The 19933-nt window shown below is 44.4% G+C and overlaps 2 protein-coding genes across 3 annotated transcripts in view; one reads left to right on the plus strand and one right to left on the minus strand.

The window, feature by feature from the left end:
* Positions 1 to 440: 440 nt before the first annotated feature.
* fam83d (family with sequence similarity 83 member D) lies at positions 441 to 8245 on the minus strand. Its single transcript, XM_054785851.1, has 4 exons — positions 7098 to 8245; positions 5847 to 6014; positions 5592 to 5716; positions 441 to 2751 (listed from the first exon to the last, which is right to left on the minus strand). Exons 1-4 carry the CDS (start codon positions 7572 to 7574, stop codon positions 1941 to 1943), a joined length of 1581 nt encoding a protein of 526 aa, XP_054641826.1. The 5' UTR covers positions 7575 to 8245; the 3' UTR covers positions 441 to 1940.
* Positions 8246 to 13923: 5678 nt separating this feature from the next.
* The window catches only part of zhx3a (zinc fingers and homeoboxes 3a), a 30481-nt gene continuing 24471 nt past the window's right edge, over positions 13924 to 19933 (plus strand). The window contains exon 1 of one of the 2 annotated variants that reach the window (XM_054783676.1): positions 13924 to 14245. The gene's annotated coding sequence lies outside the window, so the exon portion shown is untranslated. The remainder of the gene's footprint in view (positions 14246 to 19933) is intronic. The other variant, XM_054783675.1, reaches the window with a different exon arrangement.

Genomic DNA, 19933 nt, shown 5'->3' on the forward strand with positions numbered 1-19933 from the left:
TTTCGCTTTTGTGGCAGCTCAAATATCTAAACGACACCAACATAGACAGCAAAATAACTATTTACAAATGTAACACCATCAACTGTTTACAATTTGGAATTGAACTATGTGTGTGCGCGTGCGTTAAAATGTCCCTACGATGCGTAAACCTTCTGCACGCTACACTCCTCGACGCTCTCTCGCTTCCTCCTTGCTGTCGAGTGCGTTAATGCATGCAAAAGATCCATGCCGAGCGCTCATCAAATGCATCCCTCCCACCTTGTGGCCGTTTTTGCCTGAAAAGTGACTTCTTTTAGTCTGTAGTTGCGTCATCACCTCTTTTTGCCTCTCGTGCAAAAAAATGAAGAAAAAAAAAACGTATTAATATGTCTTTGGTATCGAATGAGTTAATCATGATTAACTGTGATTAATTTGAGTACACATTTTTAATCATTGTCACGGCAAGTTTATTTCTAGAGCCCACAAGGTAGTTCACAGTGCTTTACAGAAAAGAAGGGTACAATCACTTCATAAAACATAAAATCATTCCATAAAACCCAAAAAATCCAAATGAATGAAAAGTGAAGAGCACAGATCAAATACTCTACACTACACTCATTGTTATATTGAAAAGTTTGCTACAAAAACCCTTGTATGCATTTGAAGACAAAGCTTTGTGTTATTCTCACTAGCATCAGCATTTCAGCCTTTTCTCTGCCCTTTTTCCCCATTTTTGCAAGTTTTGGTTTTTATAATTTTATATCTGCAACGTCCCGCGGGCCGCACTTTGGACACCCGTGATCCACATGAAGCAAATGAAAATTGGGAGGTGGCGTTAAGATGAGTTGGCATTTGTCTACCATTTTAAAAGTCATAGAGATCCCATTAAGCTGTGGGGGGGGGGAATACTTTGGATTGATCTTTTTGTCGTCATTTAGTGTTTCATATTTTCCAAAAGCTGAAAACTGTGAAAAAAGTTGCTGATGGGAAATGAACAAAACGAGCACAAATAACCCAAATGCAAAAAGTAATGAACGCGTTGTTTTGGGCCGTGTAAGCGCCGGATGCTCCTTCTCCTGGGTGGATTCCTAAATCTGCATACATCCGTGTGGAACAGTCGCACCTCGGGCGGCGAAACATTGGACACATCAAGCTCAGCGGGACTAAACGTGAACACACTTCTCACTACCAGAGCCAAGACTCTGATGTGTTTTGATCATTCACAGCGGGACCTTCGGTGCACGATAGGAAGTTGAAAACACCGCTCATGCCAGGCTCAGCAGCGTTAGCGCCCATGCAAAGCTGCTATTATGTTGAGATTCAGGAGGACGTTCAGCAGAGCATTGCTAATGTGGAGTTATGCACAAATTCCTACCCCCTGCTTCTTCTCCTGTCTGGAAATCTGATATTTCCTGACTGCTTTGTAAGACTGTGTGAGCTGCTGTTGAATAAGTGTGTGTAAATAATCAGTCTGCCTCATCTACGCTCACGATCAATGACACGGCTTCTCCAAAGAGGTGCCAGTGTCCCAGGCGCTGTCTCCACTCATTTAGTCAAGACTGCAGCGCAAAAGACACCCGTGCTTATTGTCGTTGTCGTGCCACGTTGGCAGGGTTTGCTTCCTCGTGTGCTCTGAAGCTTCTGATCCCGTCATTTTATGACAACTTGTTTGCAATTAAAAAAGAATAAAACGGGGCTTAAAGTGAACACGGCACGCAACTAACGAGCAAACAGGCCACTTTATTATTAGCAAGGCACAATGACGAAGTATATTTAGATGCATTTACCGCAGCCGTGTTTGATGAAATCAGCACAAAGGCACGTTGCCATTTCACTGAAGGTCGTTCATTACAGTGACAGTCATCTTGCACAACGTCTGCACAGCGTTAAGTAGTATTTCCTAAGAACTGCGTAGAAAGGACTCAAAGAAAAACAAGCTGAAGTCAGACCGGTGAGCACGTCTAGCACTTGACCATGGCTTGATCAACACCCAGTCCGGGGTCCGTCCACAGCATATCTTTCTGCACCGCCTGTCTACCACGAGTCATTGCGGCCATGTCTGCTAGCTCTCGCCGCTGGGACAGGGCGGCCATCATGTGCTCCAGCTTGGAGCGGATGGCCGAGTAGTGGTGCTGGCGCTCTTTGGTCAGATTGTGAAGACAGTCCTTCAAGGTGCCAGCCGGAGCCGCTTGGCTGGGAGAGGTTGCCTGCTTCTGGCTCCGGGTGCCGATGTCCGGAGCCAGGCCAAGGTTCCGCGCAAGATGGAGGTCGGTCTGCGTGTCGCCGTCTGCCACGGACAAGCTAGCCTGAGTGGCCACATGGCAGAGCACTACGTTCGGGGCGGCGAGCTCGCTTTCTGCAGGCCGCTCTGCCGGGGAACTCAAAGCACCGGCAAGGACTTCTTCTTGAATGTTCTTCTGCTCCGACCAGTCATCACTCGTGGTAGACTTGTCTGATGCGGCGCTGACGCTTTTACCCGCTTCTGGAGCAGAAGCCTCACGGTGCGGATGCGGTGATGATGCTGGGAGCTTGCCGGTCACACGCACCAACTCCACAGGCCTCTCCCTCCTCAGGTACGGGGAGGAAGTGAGCAGATGTCTGGTGGGAATGTGCTCAAAGATTCCACTGTTTCGGACACTGGGAGGTGCTCGTGTGTTTATGGGTAGAGACTGTGCATAAAGAATCCGGAACTCTTCATCAAATTTCTCTGTTATCTGCCCAGAAAGCTCGATCAGGTTGCTGGTGTTCAGTTTGCCGTCAGTCCAGTCAAACCTGCATGGAAGATGGAGAGTTAACATCGTGAAAGGCGATGTCAGACGTTACAGCCTTTAATGGGATAGTTCAGACATCCCCATCAGCGGTGTAGTCCATCAACGCCACTGACCCCCACTCGGTCCCTTAAGTCCAGTTCTGAGGCCTCACGAGGAAATCTGGCCAAAAGTCTGCATACAAGAAACCCAAAATGTGCGTACGGACAAAAATACTCAGGCCTAGAAAAAAGTGGCGTACGCACACATTCACGCAATTTGTGCTTCACCTGCTGTCCAAATGTGCGCACGCAACTCCACCCTTCTCCTAACCCTCGAATTCGCCATAAATGGTCGATGCAAAGTGGCTCATGAATGCGGCATCCATATTTAATCACCCTTGATTGCATTTCCCTCGCTTCCTCTGAATCACGGCTGCTGAGAAGCCGAAGACAAAGAAGCGGACCGTCACCGAGACTGAGATGGAAATCTTAGTTGGAGAGCTGGAGGCCGGTAAAACCATCATATGTGGGGGCCACAGCAGCGGCACTACCAACAAGAAGAAGATGCAACAGTTGATGTACTACACCGCCGATGGGGATGTCATACAACGTCATGTCAAAAAACCCAACTGTCCCTTTAAGACAGATAGGGCGGAGTGTAGCTCATGTGCAAGGGTTTGGGCTTTGAAAATGGAGGATCGTTGTTCAAGTCCCGCTGTGGACAAAATCTAAACCAAGCAGGTGATGGAGAGATGCTGCTGTGCTTCCTGACTACTGACATCTCCGTGGCGTGCCGGCGTCTGTGTGGTCTGCTGCTGCGTGTCGCTCAACAAGCAAATCAATCGCACATCAACATAGTTTCATTTCTCTTTTGCACGCATCTGATTCGTCGTGCATTGAAGACGTGAAATGGGAACGTCCATGTTAAATTCCAATTGCTACCACATGTGCAGGCTAGATTAGAACCACATGAAACTTTTGACAGATCCTCCATACACATTTTTCCCCAAATGGGAAGCTATTATACATGGATGGTTCTTTTTTATGTATTTCACTCATCACAAACTTAGTTTTATTTGTGTTTGCTGACAGTCTTGTGAAATGGATAACTACTTTGATGGTGTTCTATGCATGCTGTGAGCATGATAACTTGTCATACTTGCTGTATTTTCATCCTTTTAACTCATTCGGTCCCCGACACTTTTCAAATGGCAACCCCTTCAGTTAGCGGCCGTTATGACCGATCTTTCAAGTCACACAGAATATTGGGTTCTACGGCTTTATCAACATGGAACCTACCAAAAGAAACATTCGACTCCTGCCTTTCATCAGAAAAACAACGTTTGTTCCTACCTTTTGAGTTGAACATAGCATTGAACATAGTTAAGTTTCAGGAAAATATCAGTTCCCAACTAAAAAAAAGGGAGAAAAGCAGCTTTTTGTGAAAAGATACATTTCAAGAATAACTTTTAATTTAACTTAATTTTTTGCCTTAGTGACCGCTCAAATATCTAAACAACTATACCAACACAAAAAAGGCTGGTTTTACATCAAAAGAACAATTTATTTACAAATATAACACCATCAACTATTTACAATTTTCACATTTGGAACACAACTGTGTGCGTGCACACGTGTGTGCGTGTGTTAAAATTTCCCTACAATGCATAAACTTCTGCACGCTGTTCTTCCACTTCCTCCTTACTATGTATGTTTTCCCCCATTCAAATTCTTATCAAACACGCTTCTGCCACTTTGTGGCTCTTTTTATGGCTTAAAAGTGACATCCATTGGTGTGCACTTGTGTTACCACCTCTTTTTGCCTCTTGCGTCTTCGGGATCGGCGTGTTCGAGTTTATAAAAACGTGTTTTAGAAGCCGGCCGGGCAAGAAGAGAGCGTGAAACATTGGCGCAGTCGTGACCGACATGATTTGGTGGCGTAATAAATGTGAAGCTTGCCAAGTCATGCCGACAGAAAGGATGGCAAGGCTTTGTGTACTTGGCGAGGAGGGCATTGCTCCAAATGTGAAGTGTGTTAGTGGGGACTTGCATCGTCACCTCTTTTTGCCTCTCGTGCACAAAAATGTAAAAGACATGTAAATACGTGGTTGGGGTCGGGAGTCTGATCTTTATTTTGGTAGGTTCCATGTTTATGTTGCCATAGAACACAATATTCTGTGTGCCTTGAAAGATCAATCCAAACAGACTAAAATGGCCGCCACTGAAGGGCTTGTCTTCCGAAAACTGTTTGGGATCGAATGAGTGAAGGCAGGTCAGTTATGTCAATGCAACATTGTTGGCGTTTTTTGGAGGGTCGAGAGTGGAAATAGGCGTGTCCCCTTATGTGCATTGTTAGCGTCCTAGAACACACAGAAAAGGGGAAGACGTGTCTTCATCTTTCACAGGAGGATTGTGGATGACATTGTGGTGCACTTTTTTAAGTGCAGTTGAACTTTAAATATGAATGAAATAAAATGAGACATGAACAAAAACAAACTAGAGAAGCACTCAGAGAGCACAGACCTTTGTCAAGCGCACACGGTGAGGTCTGGGGATCTCACAGCCAAGCACAAAGAGCAAGATCTCGGCCGGGCCCCCTTCCGGCCAACGTCACCGGAGGAACAATGTGACTACAGCGCCCCCGGTGGCAGCCGTTCAGAACTTAGAAAACATCTGTTCCAAATGGTCAAGGACTCATTCCATGACGATGCTTGACAACTGAAGCGATGCGTCATGAAATCTGTTCATTCTTTTTGAATAACCCTGGACTTTTGGAAGAATGTCAGTTCATCGCATGAAATCCTGGCGGATGAAATGAAAACATCCCTGAAATCCACTTGCAATGAATAAATGGTTAGCGTACCTGTATGAGCCTGTAGCCGCTCGGATGCCGTCAATAAGCATGAAGCGCTCATGAACTCTCCCGGTGATCCTCGCTCCGGATCTCGTGTAATAAGTCGTACCAGTTATGGTTCGCACTCTCATTTGCTTTAAGGATTAAAAAAAAAAAGAATGAAACAAAAGAGCAGTCAGCAGACTTGCCCGGTTACATCAACTCTCAAAGGAAATATTTGGATTTAATACTACCAGATGTTCACTTAAGGAACCAGAAGCCTACCTGAAGGTCATCCAAGCACACACCGATGTTTCTGCACATCTTGAGGAAAGAGGGACAGCTTGACCGGTCCAGCAGAACGTAAACGGGGACTTTGCGGGCAGAACATGCCTCTTGGAGATCCTTAAAGATATCCAGGTCTGTCAGGGAGTCTGTAACTATGGCAATCACCTGCAGTGGAAAATTACAGAAGCGTTCCATCAGAATTATCGTAGGGCTGCTGCAGCAGCAGTGCTTTTTCAGATGTCGAGCGGATTGTGTTGTCATTGTTATCAAATGCAAGGCCTCACTGAAACAGAATTGTGAATCTCAGTCAGATGCCCTCTTTCAACAGTGGTCTGTTACCATGGCAATCTGCAGTAACACTTGGTCAGCAAACAAGCGACCTTTCCCCCCCCCAAAAAAGAGACAAGTGCCTTTTATGAGGGATTTGTTTTGCACCGAGATTTTCCACGTTCACCAAGAGGGGTGGAATTTCACATGCTGTTGTGTGCGGAGGATTAGATATGGATGTTAACGTTAATCTCAGATTTAAGACTCCAGTCTGGTCATAGACACATACAATCTCATCTGCCTTATTTGAATGAAAATGCATGGATTATTTGAAGGAGGATGTGCCAAAACAGAGAAGTGATAATTATGCACAGTTGCAGTCTTTTGTACAGTAAACTCTGCGTGCTACAAGTTCCTTGGCGTGACAAAAGGCTATTATCTGACATCTTAGTTCATACAAAAAGTCCAGATTTAAAGTCTTTTTCTACAAAACAGACAAAGAAAGAATCAGAATTTTTAACGCTCTCCAACAAAAGTGCAACTTAAAATGACAGCAGCAGAGCAAGTCGAGGCACATCTGCTGCAAGGCCTGAGGTGCTGCCGAAGCCACAGCTCCTCCTCAACTGTCTTTTCCTTCTTGCAAGACTAGACTGGGTTGTCAGCTCAAATAAGGCATTATGACGCCTCTATGAATATTCATCCTGCTTTTGATTGCACTTCCCTTTGGTCATTTAGGTGTCATTAAAACCTGCAGGAAAGAAAATGAGCTGATCAAACAACACACCATGGGGATCATCCAGTATGACAACTTTTAGTTTAGAAAATATATTTTTTATTCTAATTCATTAACTGCATTCGTGAGGAAGGGCTTGACCCTCTTAATACTGCATATGCAGGTGACAACATTAATAATACTTCAGGTTGATTTACAAGTAGAAAATATTCCAATAAAACGCATAGCTGGTCATAGTCAAGCTGTACCTCTCTGGCACTGCTGATCATATTCCTGACAGCCTCCTTGCAGGCGTAAATACTCTCCCCGTAACTGGGCTGGAAGTGCGCCACGGCCCTGGTGACTCCCCGGTAAGAGCCTGCAGTGAAGGCCGGCCAGCCGATCTCTAGCGGCGGCGGCTCCACGTCCGACACCTCGGGGAAATAAGTGACGGACGAGCAGTCCATTGAGCTGCTGAGCGACTGCTCCAGCGCCTGGTCCTCGCCGAGGAATGACACGCAACGCGGGGCCACGGCGTCGCCGAGGATCCGTTGGATCTCCTCGTCCGAGAGGAAGTTCGCAATGTCCTCTTTCCTGAGGAAGTCCAGAAAGTTGTCGACCCCCCCGGACAGCAGCTCCTCCAAGGCGAGCCGGTGTCTCTCATTGTACACCTCCTGTATGTTCGACTCTCTGTGCGTTGAGCTCACCCGAAGCGGCGAGTCTTCCAGACACTGAGACAGCGCCATTTCTTCTTCCCTGTTCAAAGCCCGAAAGCGCCTAACCGTCCCACGGGTGGAGGCTTTTTCACCCACAGGTATACGGGTTCGTATTTTGTGGTTTAACGCTGTTCCCCCCTGTCCTGTATCGCGATTGGTTGTCTAGAAACTCTCGTACTCGGATTGTGGCGCTTGATTGGCCAAGCGGGACTGTCATTTTAATGTAAACACTATTTGATTGGCTGGTTTGGATGCAAACACGGTTCGTGGAAGTCCCTTTGCTCTGCCCTCCTTCGACAGAGCACAGCAGAAGGTTTCACTCTGTAGTGTTTCCTCTGTCCTTAAACGCGTCGTTCTAAAAAAAAAATCACGAGGTGAACTTGAACTTTATTGGTTCTATAAATGTTAACAACATAGCCGATATATGTGGAAGATGCATCCTGTCTACAGGGTTTCTACGACATTTACTTCCTGTTAAAAACCCTTTGCTTCTGTGTGTAAGAATAGCTTTAGCACGGCTGTCCAACACTGAACTAGTTTTACTGTCCTGTGATCACGTCCTGCTATCTCACCTCGGGGTGGGCGAATCGATCCAAATATCGACCGTATCGATACCAATGGTCGATAAGATTGATGATTTACACTTCTTCTTTTTTCTGTTTATTTTTATGTCGTTGTGTTGTCCACATCGTTGCTATTGATACTTTTATATACTATATTGTTACATCGTTTACACACTCAGTTTTTGGACACAGGAGGGATTTGGTGGCAAAAAGTCAAAGATTTGAATGAGAACCAACAGTTTTTGCTGTTGTTCAATTATTTAGCACTATATTGACTTTATTTTGCCCAAACAATAGTGTGTAATAAAAGGAATAATTGTGTTATTTTGTTGATATTGTTCCAAAACACGTGTTTGCCTAAAATATTTGCCCTGTGTTTTTAATGTGATTACAATCCCGTTTAATACAATAAAGGCAAAATCACAAAGTCATCGGATCGGCACCAACATTTGCAGTATCGCCCAGCCCTAATCTAATCTACCTGTGGGCACAAAAGTGGAATCAAATGTAGGTATTTTAAAGAAATAAATGGCGGACATTCTTATACTAACGGGGAATTTAGCCATGCATATACAACTTGTTCAACCATGGGGCACATATATATATATATATATATATATATATATATATATATATACATATATATATATATATGTATATATATACATATATATAAATATATATATATATATATATACATATATATATATGTATATATATATATATGTCTGCTGCTTGTTCCACATAATAACATTTCTTTCTGCAGATTACTCTCCTGCATTGCCCAATTTAATCACTGGTATTGTTTGTTGACATGACTCTTTTATTACTAGTTGATATTCCCTCAGAAGTGATATGAATGTCGAACTGAAATGCCAGCTAGAGAATGGAATGTAGGGCTATAATGCGGCTTGATACGTCACGGCAACGCCAATAAACCATGCATCTGTGGCAGAGTCATCTTAACAAGTTAGTCATACAATCTTCCTGTGAATCCAAGACATTTATCATCACCGCTTCACTGCAGAAAAGGACAATATTTCATAACCAATAAGTGCTCGGACTGACAAAAGTAATAACTCGCTCACCCCACACCAACCCTGCACTTTACCGAGTTGAGAAACAGCAACGCTGTCACATGTTTTTCTGTGTGGTCGTATCCAATTCACACAAATACAGGACAGTAGATCCTCACTATTTGCAAAGATCACGTTCCGAGAGCCCCTGCAAATAGCGCAAAACCGCCAAAAATGCCTATTTTTGGCACTAAGCCCTACAATATACCTCACACTTATTAAACACGTTTTCAATTGTAAAATGTAACCTGTTTGATAGGAGAACAGATCATAGGGATCATAGTCGCAGTCTAGCCCAGGGATGGGCAAACTGCAGCTCGGGGGCCACATCAGGCCCGCTAAGCGTCTTAATCCAGCCCATTGGGAATTTCCAAATTCCTTTTTTAAACCATTAACATGGAAAGTGGGGCTGGCAACATGACTTGCAGGGCTATTGTGGCACGCTTGAGTCACCAAAATAGTCAGACGCAATCTGTAGAAAAATCTTGTAGAAAAAAAGCCATCCAAACAACACAACATGTCAACACACACAACGCACAAAGTATCCTACTTACTGCACCATGTGGGCATTCAAACAAATATCTACCACGCCTGGTCTAGCCCCTACCGCTACAACCACGCTTCCGTCTCCTGTGGTGCCACGTCCATGTAGCTCTAAAGCGGTGGTACACGACTCCGCTGCTACGCAAGCCGCTGGGTCCTCCCAGCTAGCAGTCTGAGATGACGCAGGCATTCCTCCAACGCCTCATTTACATAATCCACACTGCTGGAACTCCAGAAACGACTTGCATTCACCTCGCCGCAATGATTGTTTGAGTCCGTATGGCAACAAAGTTGACTGTTGAAAGACGCACGTGCATGCTGCGTTATTACGCTGTACATAAATTATTACCGATTTAAGCCTGCATTATGCTGCTGCATATTCACCACACTGTCCCTTCAAATGCCGTCTTGATTCATTTATAGCTCTTTGCCTGGGTTCAGTGTGTGATGTGCAGTTCTCTGCTGAAACACTAGGGGCAGTGTTTTCCAGAGAGTCAACTCAGGCAGCAACAATGACGGCGATTTGATTTAGTAGCTTGTTAGCCTCCTTCGTTGCAAGTGAGCAATGGCAATCAAGGAGAGTTGGGGAGTGTCATCAGTGAGTGTCATTTTTATTGCAAATGTTGATGTGAAATTGGGGGTGCACAATACACTACGCAGGAGGGTTTGGAGGGGGAGGAGTAAGATGGCGTAGTATATGCTGGCGCTTTGACACGTGAGTATAATCCAGGCATGAGTGTAAATGTGATGGGTTTTATGCAAAAAAAAAGTGGCTATTTTCGGAGAGAACACACACAAATGTGCGGGTTTTCCCCACAAAAACAGATCAAAAATTCTGAATTGCAAAAAGGAGGGGATGACCTGCACTTACTAACCCCCTTGATCCATAATGATTGCATATTTAGAAACCATGTGCAGGAGCTAAATGTTTTACGTGTACGTTTTAGGCCACTTAATGGCCTGAGTCCATTTAATATCCCGGTCTTGGCAAAAACACACACTTGGTGGAATACTGGTCCTTCATCTCAGTCGCATTTGTGTCCAAGACAGGACACTGGTGCCCCCTCCTGCCTCACGTGCTTGTCTTGGCGGTGACATTACACAAGAACCGGTCTATACATTGAAGTTTGGCCAGACGACAAATTTTGGTTTTGATCGGATACCAAATGAATACAGGCCAGTATTGCTGATACCAACACGGATACTTTTTACTCGGACATTTTTTAGCTCATTGATTGATTTTGTGACTTTTGCCTCTACATTGTTGACCATGACTATAATCAGACTAAAATAAAAAAATGTATCAACACATTTACTGAACAATTGAATAATATTTAATACAACATCCATCTTCTATGCCGCTTATCCTCACTAGGGGATGCTGGAGCCTATCCCAGCAAGAGGTGGGTTACTTAATACAACAATATCAACAAAGACGCCTCCCTGGTGAGGTGTTCCAGGCATGCCAGGCCAGGACAAGGCCCGGGGGCAGACCTCGGACACGCTGGAGGGATTATGTTTCACAGCTGGCCCGGGAATGCCTCAGTGTCCTCCCGGTGAAACTGGGACTGGGAAGTCTGGACTTCCTTACTGAGACTGCTCCCCCCCGCGGCCCGGACCCGGATAAGCGGAAGAAAATGGACGGATAATAAAAGTATTCTCTTTTATTACGTACAATTTTTTGAGCTAAATTAAGTTGTGCAAAATCCATCCATCCGTTTTCTTTCTTTCTTATCCGGGTCCAGGTTGTGGGGGCAGCAGTCTCAGTAGGGAAGGCCAGATTTCCTGGTCTCTGGCTACCTCCTCCAGTTCCACCGGGCGGACCCCTTGGCCTTCCCAGGCCAGCTGTAAGACATAACCCCTCCAGTTTGTCCTAGGCCTACCCTGGGGCCTCCTCCCAGCTGGCATGCCTGGAACACCTCACCAGGGAGGCGTCCAGGAGGCACCTGAAGGAGCAGCGCCTCTACTCAAAGCTCCTCCTGGAGCTCCTCACCTCACCCCATCTGTTAGGGTGAGTCCAGCCACCGTAAGGAGGAAACACATTTCAGACGCTTGCATCCGCGATCTTGTTAATTCAGGTCACGACCCAAAGCTCATGACCATAGGAGAGGGTAGGAATGTAGATGGACCCGCAAATCAAGAGCTTTGCTTTCTGGCTCAGCTCTTTCTTCACCACGACGGTCCGGTACAGTGAAGGCATAAGTGCAGACACTGCGCCGATCCGCCTCCAGCCTTCCCTCGCTCTTGAGATGCTTGAACCCCTCCACCTGGAGCACAACCTCACTCCCAACCCTTGGGTGCAATCCAGCCTTTTCCCGCCGAGGACCATGGCCTCAGATTTGGAGGTGCTGAGCCTCATCCCAGAAGCTTGACATTCAGCTGCAAACCTCCTCGGTAAACGCTGAAGCTCACAGCTTGATGAGGCCATCAGGACCACATCGTCCACAAAGAGCAAAGATGAGACCGTAAGGACCCCAAACTGGACACCCACAGCACTTTGGCTGCCCCCAGATGTTCCGTTCAGAAAAATAATGAACTGATGACAAAGGGCAGCTTTGGCGAAGGCTGAACTTGCTGCTGGCAATGTGAACCAGACTCCTGCTCCGGTTGTACAAGGACGGTGAAATGCCTTTTCCAAATCCACAATGAGCATACAGACTGGTTGGCCTTGCAGGGGTGTCATGCTGGCACGACGTTCCATGACCAGGGTGAACACCACATTCCACCTCCTGTGGCTAACGGTGGTACTTTCGTCTCCAGCACTGCGTAACAGGGAGGCTGATGAGTGGGATCCCCCGTAGTTGTAACAATGTCAGCAAATGATTCCCTTTTATGACACACAACTGAGCAAAATAAGGTCAATCATGCAAAATACAGCGTTCCCTCGTTTATGGCGGGGGATAGGTTCCCAAAATAGCCCACAATAAGTGAAGTTCGCAGAGCAGCCACTTTATTTGTTTCCAATGATTGTATATGTTTGAAGGCTGTAAAAGCCCCCACCATACACTTGATACACTTCTCTCTGACAGGCATGAACATTTGATCACATTTAAACACTCAAAGTTCACATTTCCTTGGAATTGTAATGATCAACCTACCAGGTGAGACACAAGAAATGATTATTGTTATTTGTATTTTTTATTTATTTTAATTTATTGAATGAACAAACGGCAGAAGAAAGAAGCAACAACCCCAGCTCCACCCCAGTCCAGCTCCACAATACCCGAGGAGACAAAAATCCACACCAAGCAATCAAAAAGAGAAGACACGCAAACACACCATCCAAAAATACAAACAAAAGCAATTCAAATAATAGCAATCAGCAATCACAACAACAATAACAATAATATATCATAAACTATCATCTTCAACAAGAAATTATGAAGTGACTCCTCCTCTGTTTTTGTATCCTTGTTAAAACATGTTGCTCCTGCCGTCGTCGTCCTCCTTGAACCGAACATTCATTTAGCCTGTTCGCTTCTTCTTCTATTGTTTATTGGTGGTTAGCAAGCAGCTCACACAGTTAGCTAGTTTATAGTTAGCTAGCCATTGACCACAACAGGAAACGGAAGGAGATTGAGTGACAATGGTCTACAGCCAATCAGAACGCAGAGCACAACGGGCAGGTTCTCCCTTAGCCAATCAGGACTGTTGTGGCTCTACTGGTACAGGCACGGAAACACATCCTGAGACCAGGTGGATCTCCCACATGAGTGTGCAGCACCCTCGACTGGTAGCAGTGGGAAATACAATAACACACACAACAGAGCACCGATAGATAGATCCTCTAATACGCCACAAGGACGCACAACACAACGCGCATTCATATGCTGTTAAAAAAACATGCAAAATTGCACTTTTAAAAATCCGTCAAATAGAGAATCCATGAAAGGTGAACCGCGATGTAGCGAGGGATTACTGCAACTACACACAGCCAAAGCCATGAACGACTTTTCGCCCCCCAGAACTTATTCCCTGGATTTGTTAACAACATTTAAATATACTTGAAACACAACAAAAAAACACTGATATGTGAAAATAGACGATATCACGCCGGTATCGATCTGATGCCAATACTATACCGCCGCGGTAGCGGTAATATCGATGTGTGGATCGACCGGCCCAACTCTCGTCTATACGTCCCCCCCTCCTTTTTATTACACACACACGCACACACGCACACACACACATCCATCCCCGCCCCTCTCCAAAATTTGAGATGAAAGGGCTTTTGGATTTTGGATGACGCTCCCAATCACGTGCTCCTAGGAAATACACTCGCTATCATTTTTTTGGAGCTGCCTCGTCCTGCATGGCGGACAGTAGTTGTTGAGCAGCTCATGTCATGTAATGTACCTTGCCGTGGTCACTGACGGGTTCACGCCAGTTCACCGGGTTCACTTGAGGAGAGCCCCCACCGCCCTGCTCGCCTCTTCTGCTCCAAGCTCGGCCGATCGGAGCTCATCCAATATTATTCATTTCTATATATTCATGTCGGATTCCATCTGGCCGCGCTGAGGTAAGGACACATCGACTCTTTCGGAGGCGGAGCAGCCGAGCTCCAAAGTTGTTTACCAAAATGTACGTCTCGCTCTCGGAATTGTGGATGTTGATCGGGTGTAGTTTACATGAAGTCGCCTATGTATAAAATGGCGACAGGAGGTGGAGGGGGTGTTTTTTAATTTTTGGGAGGAGGGTTGACTACACTAAAGGTCGCATAGGGTGCCAGCTGGCCGTTGGCGAGTGTCTCCGAGGTTGTGTGAATGGACTTGGAATGGCTTTACGCGTCACTTTGTCACACTTGGAGCCCGCCGTGCCGCCGCTGTAGGCTCCAGTGTGGCGGATACGATGATTTCGGTGGCACAAGCGCCGTCTTTCCTCGGTCCTCCGCCGAGCAGTGCGGGCTCAACATACAGCCTCCATACGCACGTCCTCCTGTGGTAGGCCTGAATGCACAGGCAGGACGCTTTCTTTCATTTCCTCCTCTTCCTCCCACCAACATGTGCTTCTGCCCTACTCACTCACACCCACTCACGCACGCACACACGCACGCATAACACTGGCAGAAATGACTTGCTCTTTTCTACATGTTTTGCACACTGTGGGTTGTCCTCGAGCTGTTGAACGTATCACTTCCGGTATAGGAATGTATTTCTCCCCCCCCCACTGCACATAATTATTGACCCAGCTTTGGAAAGCATGTGCCCCCTCTGCCTTAAGGGGAGGGACCGCTGTGCTGAGTAATGTTGCCACTGTGGACCGTGCAATGTGGGTCCACCAAACAAGAGGCCAAATGAATCGTGGCAGCTAGACGGGTATGATTCACTGGCACATTTGGGAACGGGCTTGAATTATTTCACCATGTGAGGGCGTTACATATAATGTAGGTCAAGGAAAGGACTGAGGTTTTCCACGGGGGCGTGCTCCGTACTCCATCTGTGGGTGTGCGCACGCTGACCAGCAAGTCGTGGTAGACGAGCTCTTGGCTTGTTGTCGTTTTGGCAGCTTGGCCCGGTGAGTACTGTGTGCGTGGAGGTTTTCACTCCAGCAGGATGTACACTGGGAACAGGCTCCCGTGTCTTCAGAAGCGCTCTAATGAGGCCAGCCAGCCTCCCTTTCATCCCTCGCTCTGCACTGTCACAAATAGGACTACAGTAGGGGTCCCTTTTTGTCCTTCGGTGGTAAAATGTACAGTAAAGTACCCCATAGGGCTAAATGCTGGAGTGCACGCCAACTGTTTTTTTCAGGGCCAAGAAAGTGGAGGTATGTTCCCAAGCTGTCAAATGTGAGACACAAAAGCGGATACCACCCGGCGTGGGGCTATTGTACCACTTTGTACAAGTCCATCGCGATGACTGCAATTTAGAGCCAATTCTTTCCATGCAAAATATTGGAAATACAAATAACCAAATCACCAAATAACCGAAGACAGGCCCATCTTACAGCCCTTTTTAAGTGCACAGGTCACGTTTAAACGACACTTTCAACTCCTTCACAAGTGGAAAACAATTAGCAGCCAAACATACAAACAAAGGAGATTACTGCTTTACTGGTGAGTCTTTTCTGGGGGGGGTCCCGATCCACATTTTTTGGCTTCCGATCCAATCCGATTTTTTTTGTAGTCTTGTCGATCCAATTCGGTACTGATCTTTTTTTTTTTTTAACAATAAGGTTTTGTTCCAAACATGAATGTGTGGAATTGAATGTGGTTATGAAAATAGCATTCAAAAGAATGCAAGCAAAGTATTGCTGAATGTACTTTTTTATTCCACAGCATGAGCAACAATATTGTTTGGCTTTTGGAACAAACGTCTGGGAGTCAGCTCCCTAATCCAATAAAAGATCCAATTGTAAAAAATGGGCATAGAAAATACTTTTAGGGTAGGACCAATCATTTGACATGCTTATAGATCCATTTGTGGTGTGATTTAGAATATGACTTATTTTTTAACAAACTCTCTTATTGTAATGTAATTTATTGACAGTCCCTAGAATAAACAACACTGTCTGTGAGCGCGCACCATTTAGCACTGTGCTGTTTATATTTGCCGACTGTAAACGCCTCAGTAAGCGTTGACTGTTGAGACGAAGGCTCCGCTGCACGAGGCATCTCCATCGGTAGGTTTTTTTTTCTCCAGTTGAGAAAACTGACCATGTCGGTGGTCGGTGTTCATTCCGTTTAAAACCAGAATGTTCCCACACCGAGGCTGTCGGCTGTGGCATTCGCCCCGAAAACCATCGCCTCTGCGCCTTCTTCGTGTTAGCGTATGCTGCCTCACGAAGCTAACTGCTAACCCTCTGTAGCCACCCACTCGTCACCCTGCCTCCACAAAGAGGTTGAACGATATGAGTGCTCACTCTCTCCGTTCATTCTACTGGGGAACCAATGCGCACGGATGAAACACTTATTGACCTGTTTTGTTTTTTTATCGTTGGATGAATCGATGTATCGCTTATCGTGACAGGCCTGCCAGGGACACACTACAGGTGGTCCTTGGGTAACGTATGAGCTTTGGTGCATGTTGGATCTTCTACCTAAATGGCACTGTAGCTCAGTGAAGGCCTGAGTCAGTCACACTGTACACACGAAGGACATAAAATACTGCAATAAAACACTTAAGACAAGAATGAAAAGAAACATGAATAAAAAGCGCGTTAACGGTAGTAACTAATGTATTTCATTGATCATGTTATTACGTAATTAACGCATGTGCATCACGTCAAGCCACACCTCTCTGTTAGGACGGCAGACGGAAGCGTAGCGTAGCGTCCCCACACCGCCACGCACGAGTCTGCTGCTTTTTAATAACTTTACTCTGACCTGCACACATCAGCAGCGGTGCAAGTCACAAACACGTCTCCAGTCCTCCTCGGAACCGCACTTCCTCATCGGCACTGGACCACCGCGGGGGCCGTTCACCGTCGCTCCAAAAATCACAATGATGTCTTTTTATCATGCCTGTATGTGTGGTACATAAATAAACAGAAAGACTCACTAGTGTAACGCTTCCTGCGGAAGTACAGTTTGCTGCACTTTAGTATGCTTGGAAACCCCAGAAAATACATCTACACGCAAAGCTCAACTGAAATTACGTGGTGTCTTTGAACGCAACACTTCTGGGCTCCTAAGTGCTACTATTAGCGTTAGGCAAGCACATTTTCACATATATGTGCTATCTTTTAGTTCATTTGGGGCTATATATATATATATATATATATATATATATATATATATATATATATATATATATATATATATATATATATATATATATCTTTATATTTGCATGCTGTCATTTATCTTTTTATTCATGTTATGTTTTTGTTTATAAAATACAGTAAAAATAGGCATATTTCACACATTGATTGATTGAAATGTTTATTTTGAATATATTTGAATCAGGCGCAAAACAAACAATAAAGAAAGCACAGTTTTCCTCTCTCTCAAAAAAAAATCCAATAAATAAGAATCAATGGAAAAAAGAAAAATAAAATTGTATATTCAAAAAGGAGTGAGAAGAAGTAAAACTTATTTACTCCCACCCCCTCCTTAAGCAAATATTAAATCAACCTCTTTCCATCTCTAACACACACACACACACACACACACACACACACACACACAAAGAGATAAATAAATATAATCACATGACATTGGTTGGTTGGTTTGGTTTAGTTTGGTTTAGTTTATTTGAACATGAAGGTTCCAATGGAATACATCTCATGAATCATTCTTTGACAGTTCCACATGTCCAAAAGGAGTAGGAAGAAGCAAAGCTTATTTAATCCTACCCCCCATCCAAATCTACATCTAGTACAGTACATGTTGTTCACTTCCTGGATTCCATGTCGTGTTTTCTGTGATAGTCAGGATAATACATAATCCATATTGGTAAGTCCCAAAAAATAAGTAAATAAGTAATAATAGTAATAATAAGTGATAATAAATAAATAATTAGATAAATATGAGTAAAGAATTTTTTTTTCTTTAAACAAAACAAAACAAGAAATAGCAAACCTGACAGAACATCATTGTGATGATGAAGACTCTTCTGCTTGTATTTAGCAAACATCAACTGCTTGTATTGTTGATGAATGTGCTCATCTCTGTACTTTGTTGGACTTCCTTACTCAATCCCTTCCATAGTTTAATTCCACACACGGAAATGCTGTGGCTTTTCAGCGTAGTTCTCACATATAAATGTTTTAGGTTTCATCTTCCTCTAAGATCATATTTCTCCTCTCTGATTGAGAAATACTTTATTAGGTTTTTGGGTAACGAGTTGTTATTAACTTTATACATTATTCTAGCAGTTTGAAAGTGTACTAAATCTGCTAAATCTAAATCTGTGTGATATTAAAAATAAAGGTTTGTATGTTGTCTATACTTGGTATTATGAATGATCATCACTAATATGTGATATTAAAAGTGATTTTTGGTCAAGAACATATTTTGCTTTATTCAATATTGAGATATTTCTCACCACCTTTTGCTGTATATTTTTAATATGAGATTTCCAACTCATGTTTTCATCTATTACAACCCCAAGGAATTTATATTCTTCCACTTTTTCAATATCCACTCCATTAATTTGTATTTGGTCGTACGTGTCCTTTCTACTATTACCAAATAGCATTATTTTAGTTTTACTTAAGTTCAAGGATAATCTGTTCCTGTCAAACCATGACTTTAATATGACCTTTTCATCCTTGACCTTTTAATGAGTTCTTGTGTGCTTTCACCAGAACAGAAAGCGGTGGTATCATCGGCGAATAAGACCAATTTTAAGTTGTTTGTTACTTTACAAATGTCGTTAATGTACAAGTTAAACAGTTTTGGTCCCAGTATGGACCCCTGGGGTACTCCACACGTGGTGTATAAACCCCCAGATGTATATTCTCCTAGCTTTACTAATTGTTTCCTCTTTGCTAGGTAGCTTTTAACCCAATTCAAAACTAATCCTCTAATTCTGTACCTTTCTAACTTTGATATTAAGATAGTGTAATTAATTGTATGGAAGGCTTTTGTCAGATCCATGAATACAGCAGCTTCACATCTTCTGTTGTCCATAGCAGTAGTGATTTCCTCCGTGATTTCCATCAGTGCCATTTGCGCATAGAGCAGCCTGACTGGCCACACCTCCTTCATCCTGGCACCTTTTAAGAATCCTATTTTTTAAAATTTCATCTGAAACTGTGTCATGTTTGTCCGTGGCTTCATCCTCCACACTAAACCGCTTCAGAAGTGATAAACACAAAGCTTTTCTGGTGGTACCAAACCTTGGTTCTTTAAAGTTACATTTTCTTCCTTAGATTGGAACACGCGTCCTGATGTTTGAACAACTGCCGGATATTCCCTGGGAGTAGTTTATTTTGTGCTTGGAACATCATTATTAGTGATTCATTTGATTCAAATTTCTAATCATTTGACAGCCCAAATAAAAAGCCATTCAAAATAAAAGCCTTTCCACTGTGCTGCTGTTGTTACTGTCGCTTTCATAGGAGCAGGTCCTTTAACATGCTGCAGAGACCCGGCGCTGTAGTGCAGTTTCGTGTTCCCTGAGTGAGCGTTGGCCGTGTGTGGGCAGGACGGCGATGGCTCCCCGCAGTGAGGATGGTTGACTTTGCCGATGCTGTTTCGGTGTGGCTCGGCCGTCGGTAGCCGCTTTTGTTTTCGCAATAAAGAGATTGTCGCTCGACCACCATG

Source organism: Dunckerocampus dactyliophorus, chromosome 8, assembly GCF_027744805.1.
Source record: "Dunckerocampus dactyliophorus isolate RoL2022-P2 chromosome 8, RoL_Ddac_1.1, whole genome shotgun sequence".
NCBI lineage: Eukaryota > Metazoa > Chordata > Actinopteri > Syngnathiformes > Syngnathidae > Dunckerocampus > Dunckerocampus dactyliophorus.

Excerpts from the sequence above, each read along its gene's own strand:
- fam83d (XM_054785851.1), bottom strand. The coding sequence starts at position 7,574 with ATGGCGCTGTCTCAGTGTCTGGAAGACTCGCCGCTTCGGGTGAGCTCA. Across the intron at positions 5,717-5,846 it reads TGTGCTTGGATGACCTTCAG|CAAATGAGAGTGCGAACCAT; the intron begins GTAGGCTTCTGG and ends TAATCCTTAAAG. Across the intron at positions 2,752-5,591 it reads GCGGCTACAGGCTCATACAG|GTTTGACTGGACTGACGGCA; the intron begins GTACGCTAACCA and ends TCTTCCATGCAG.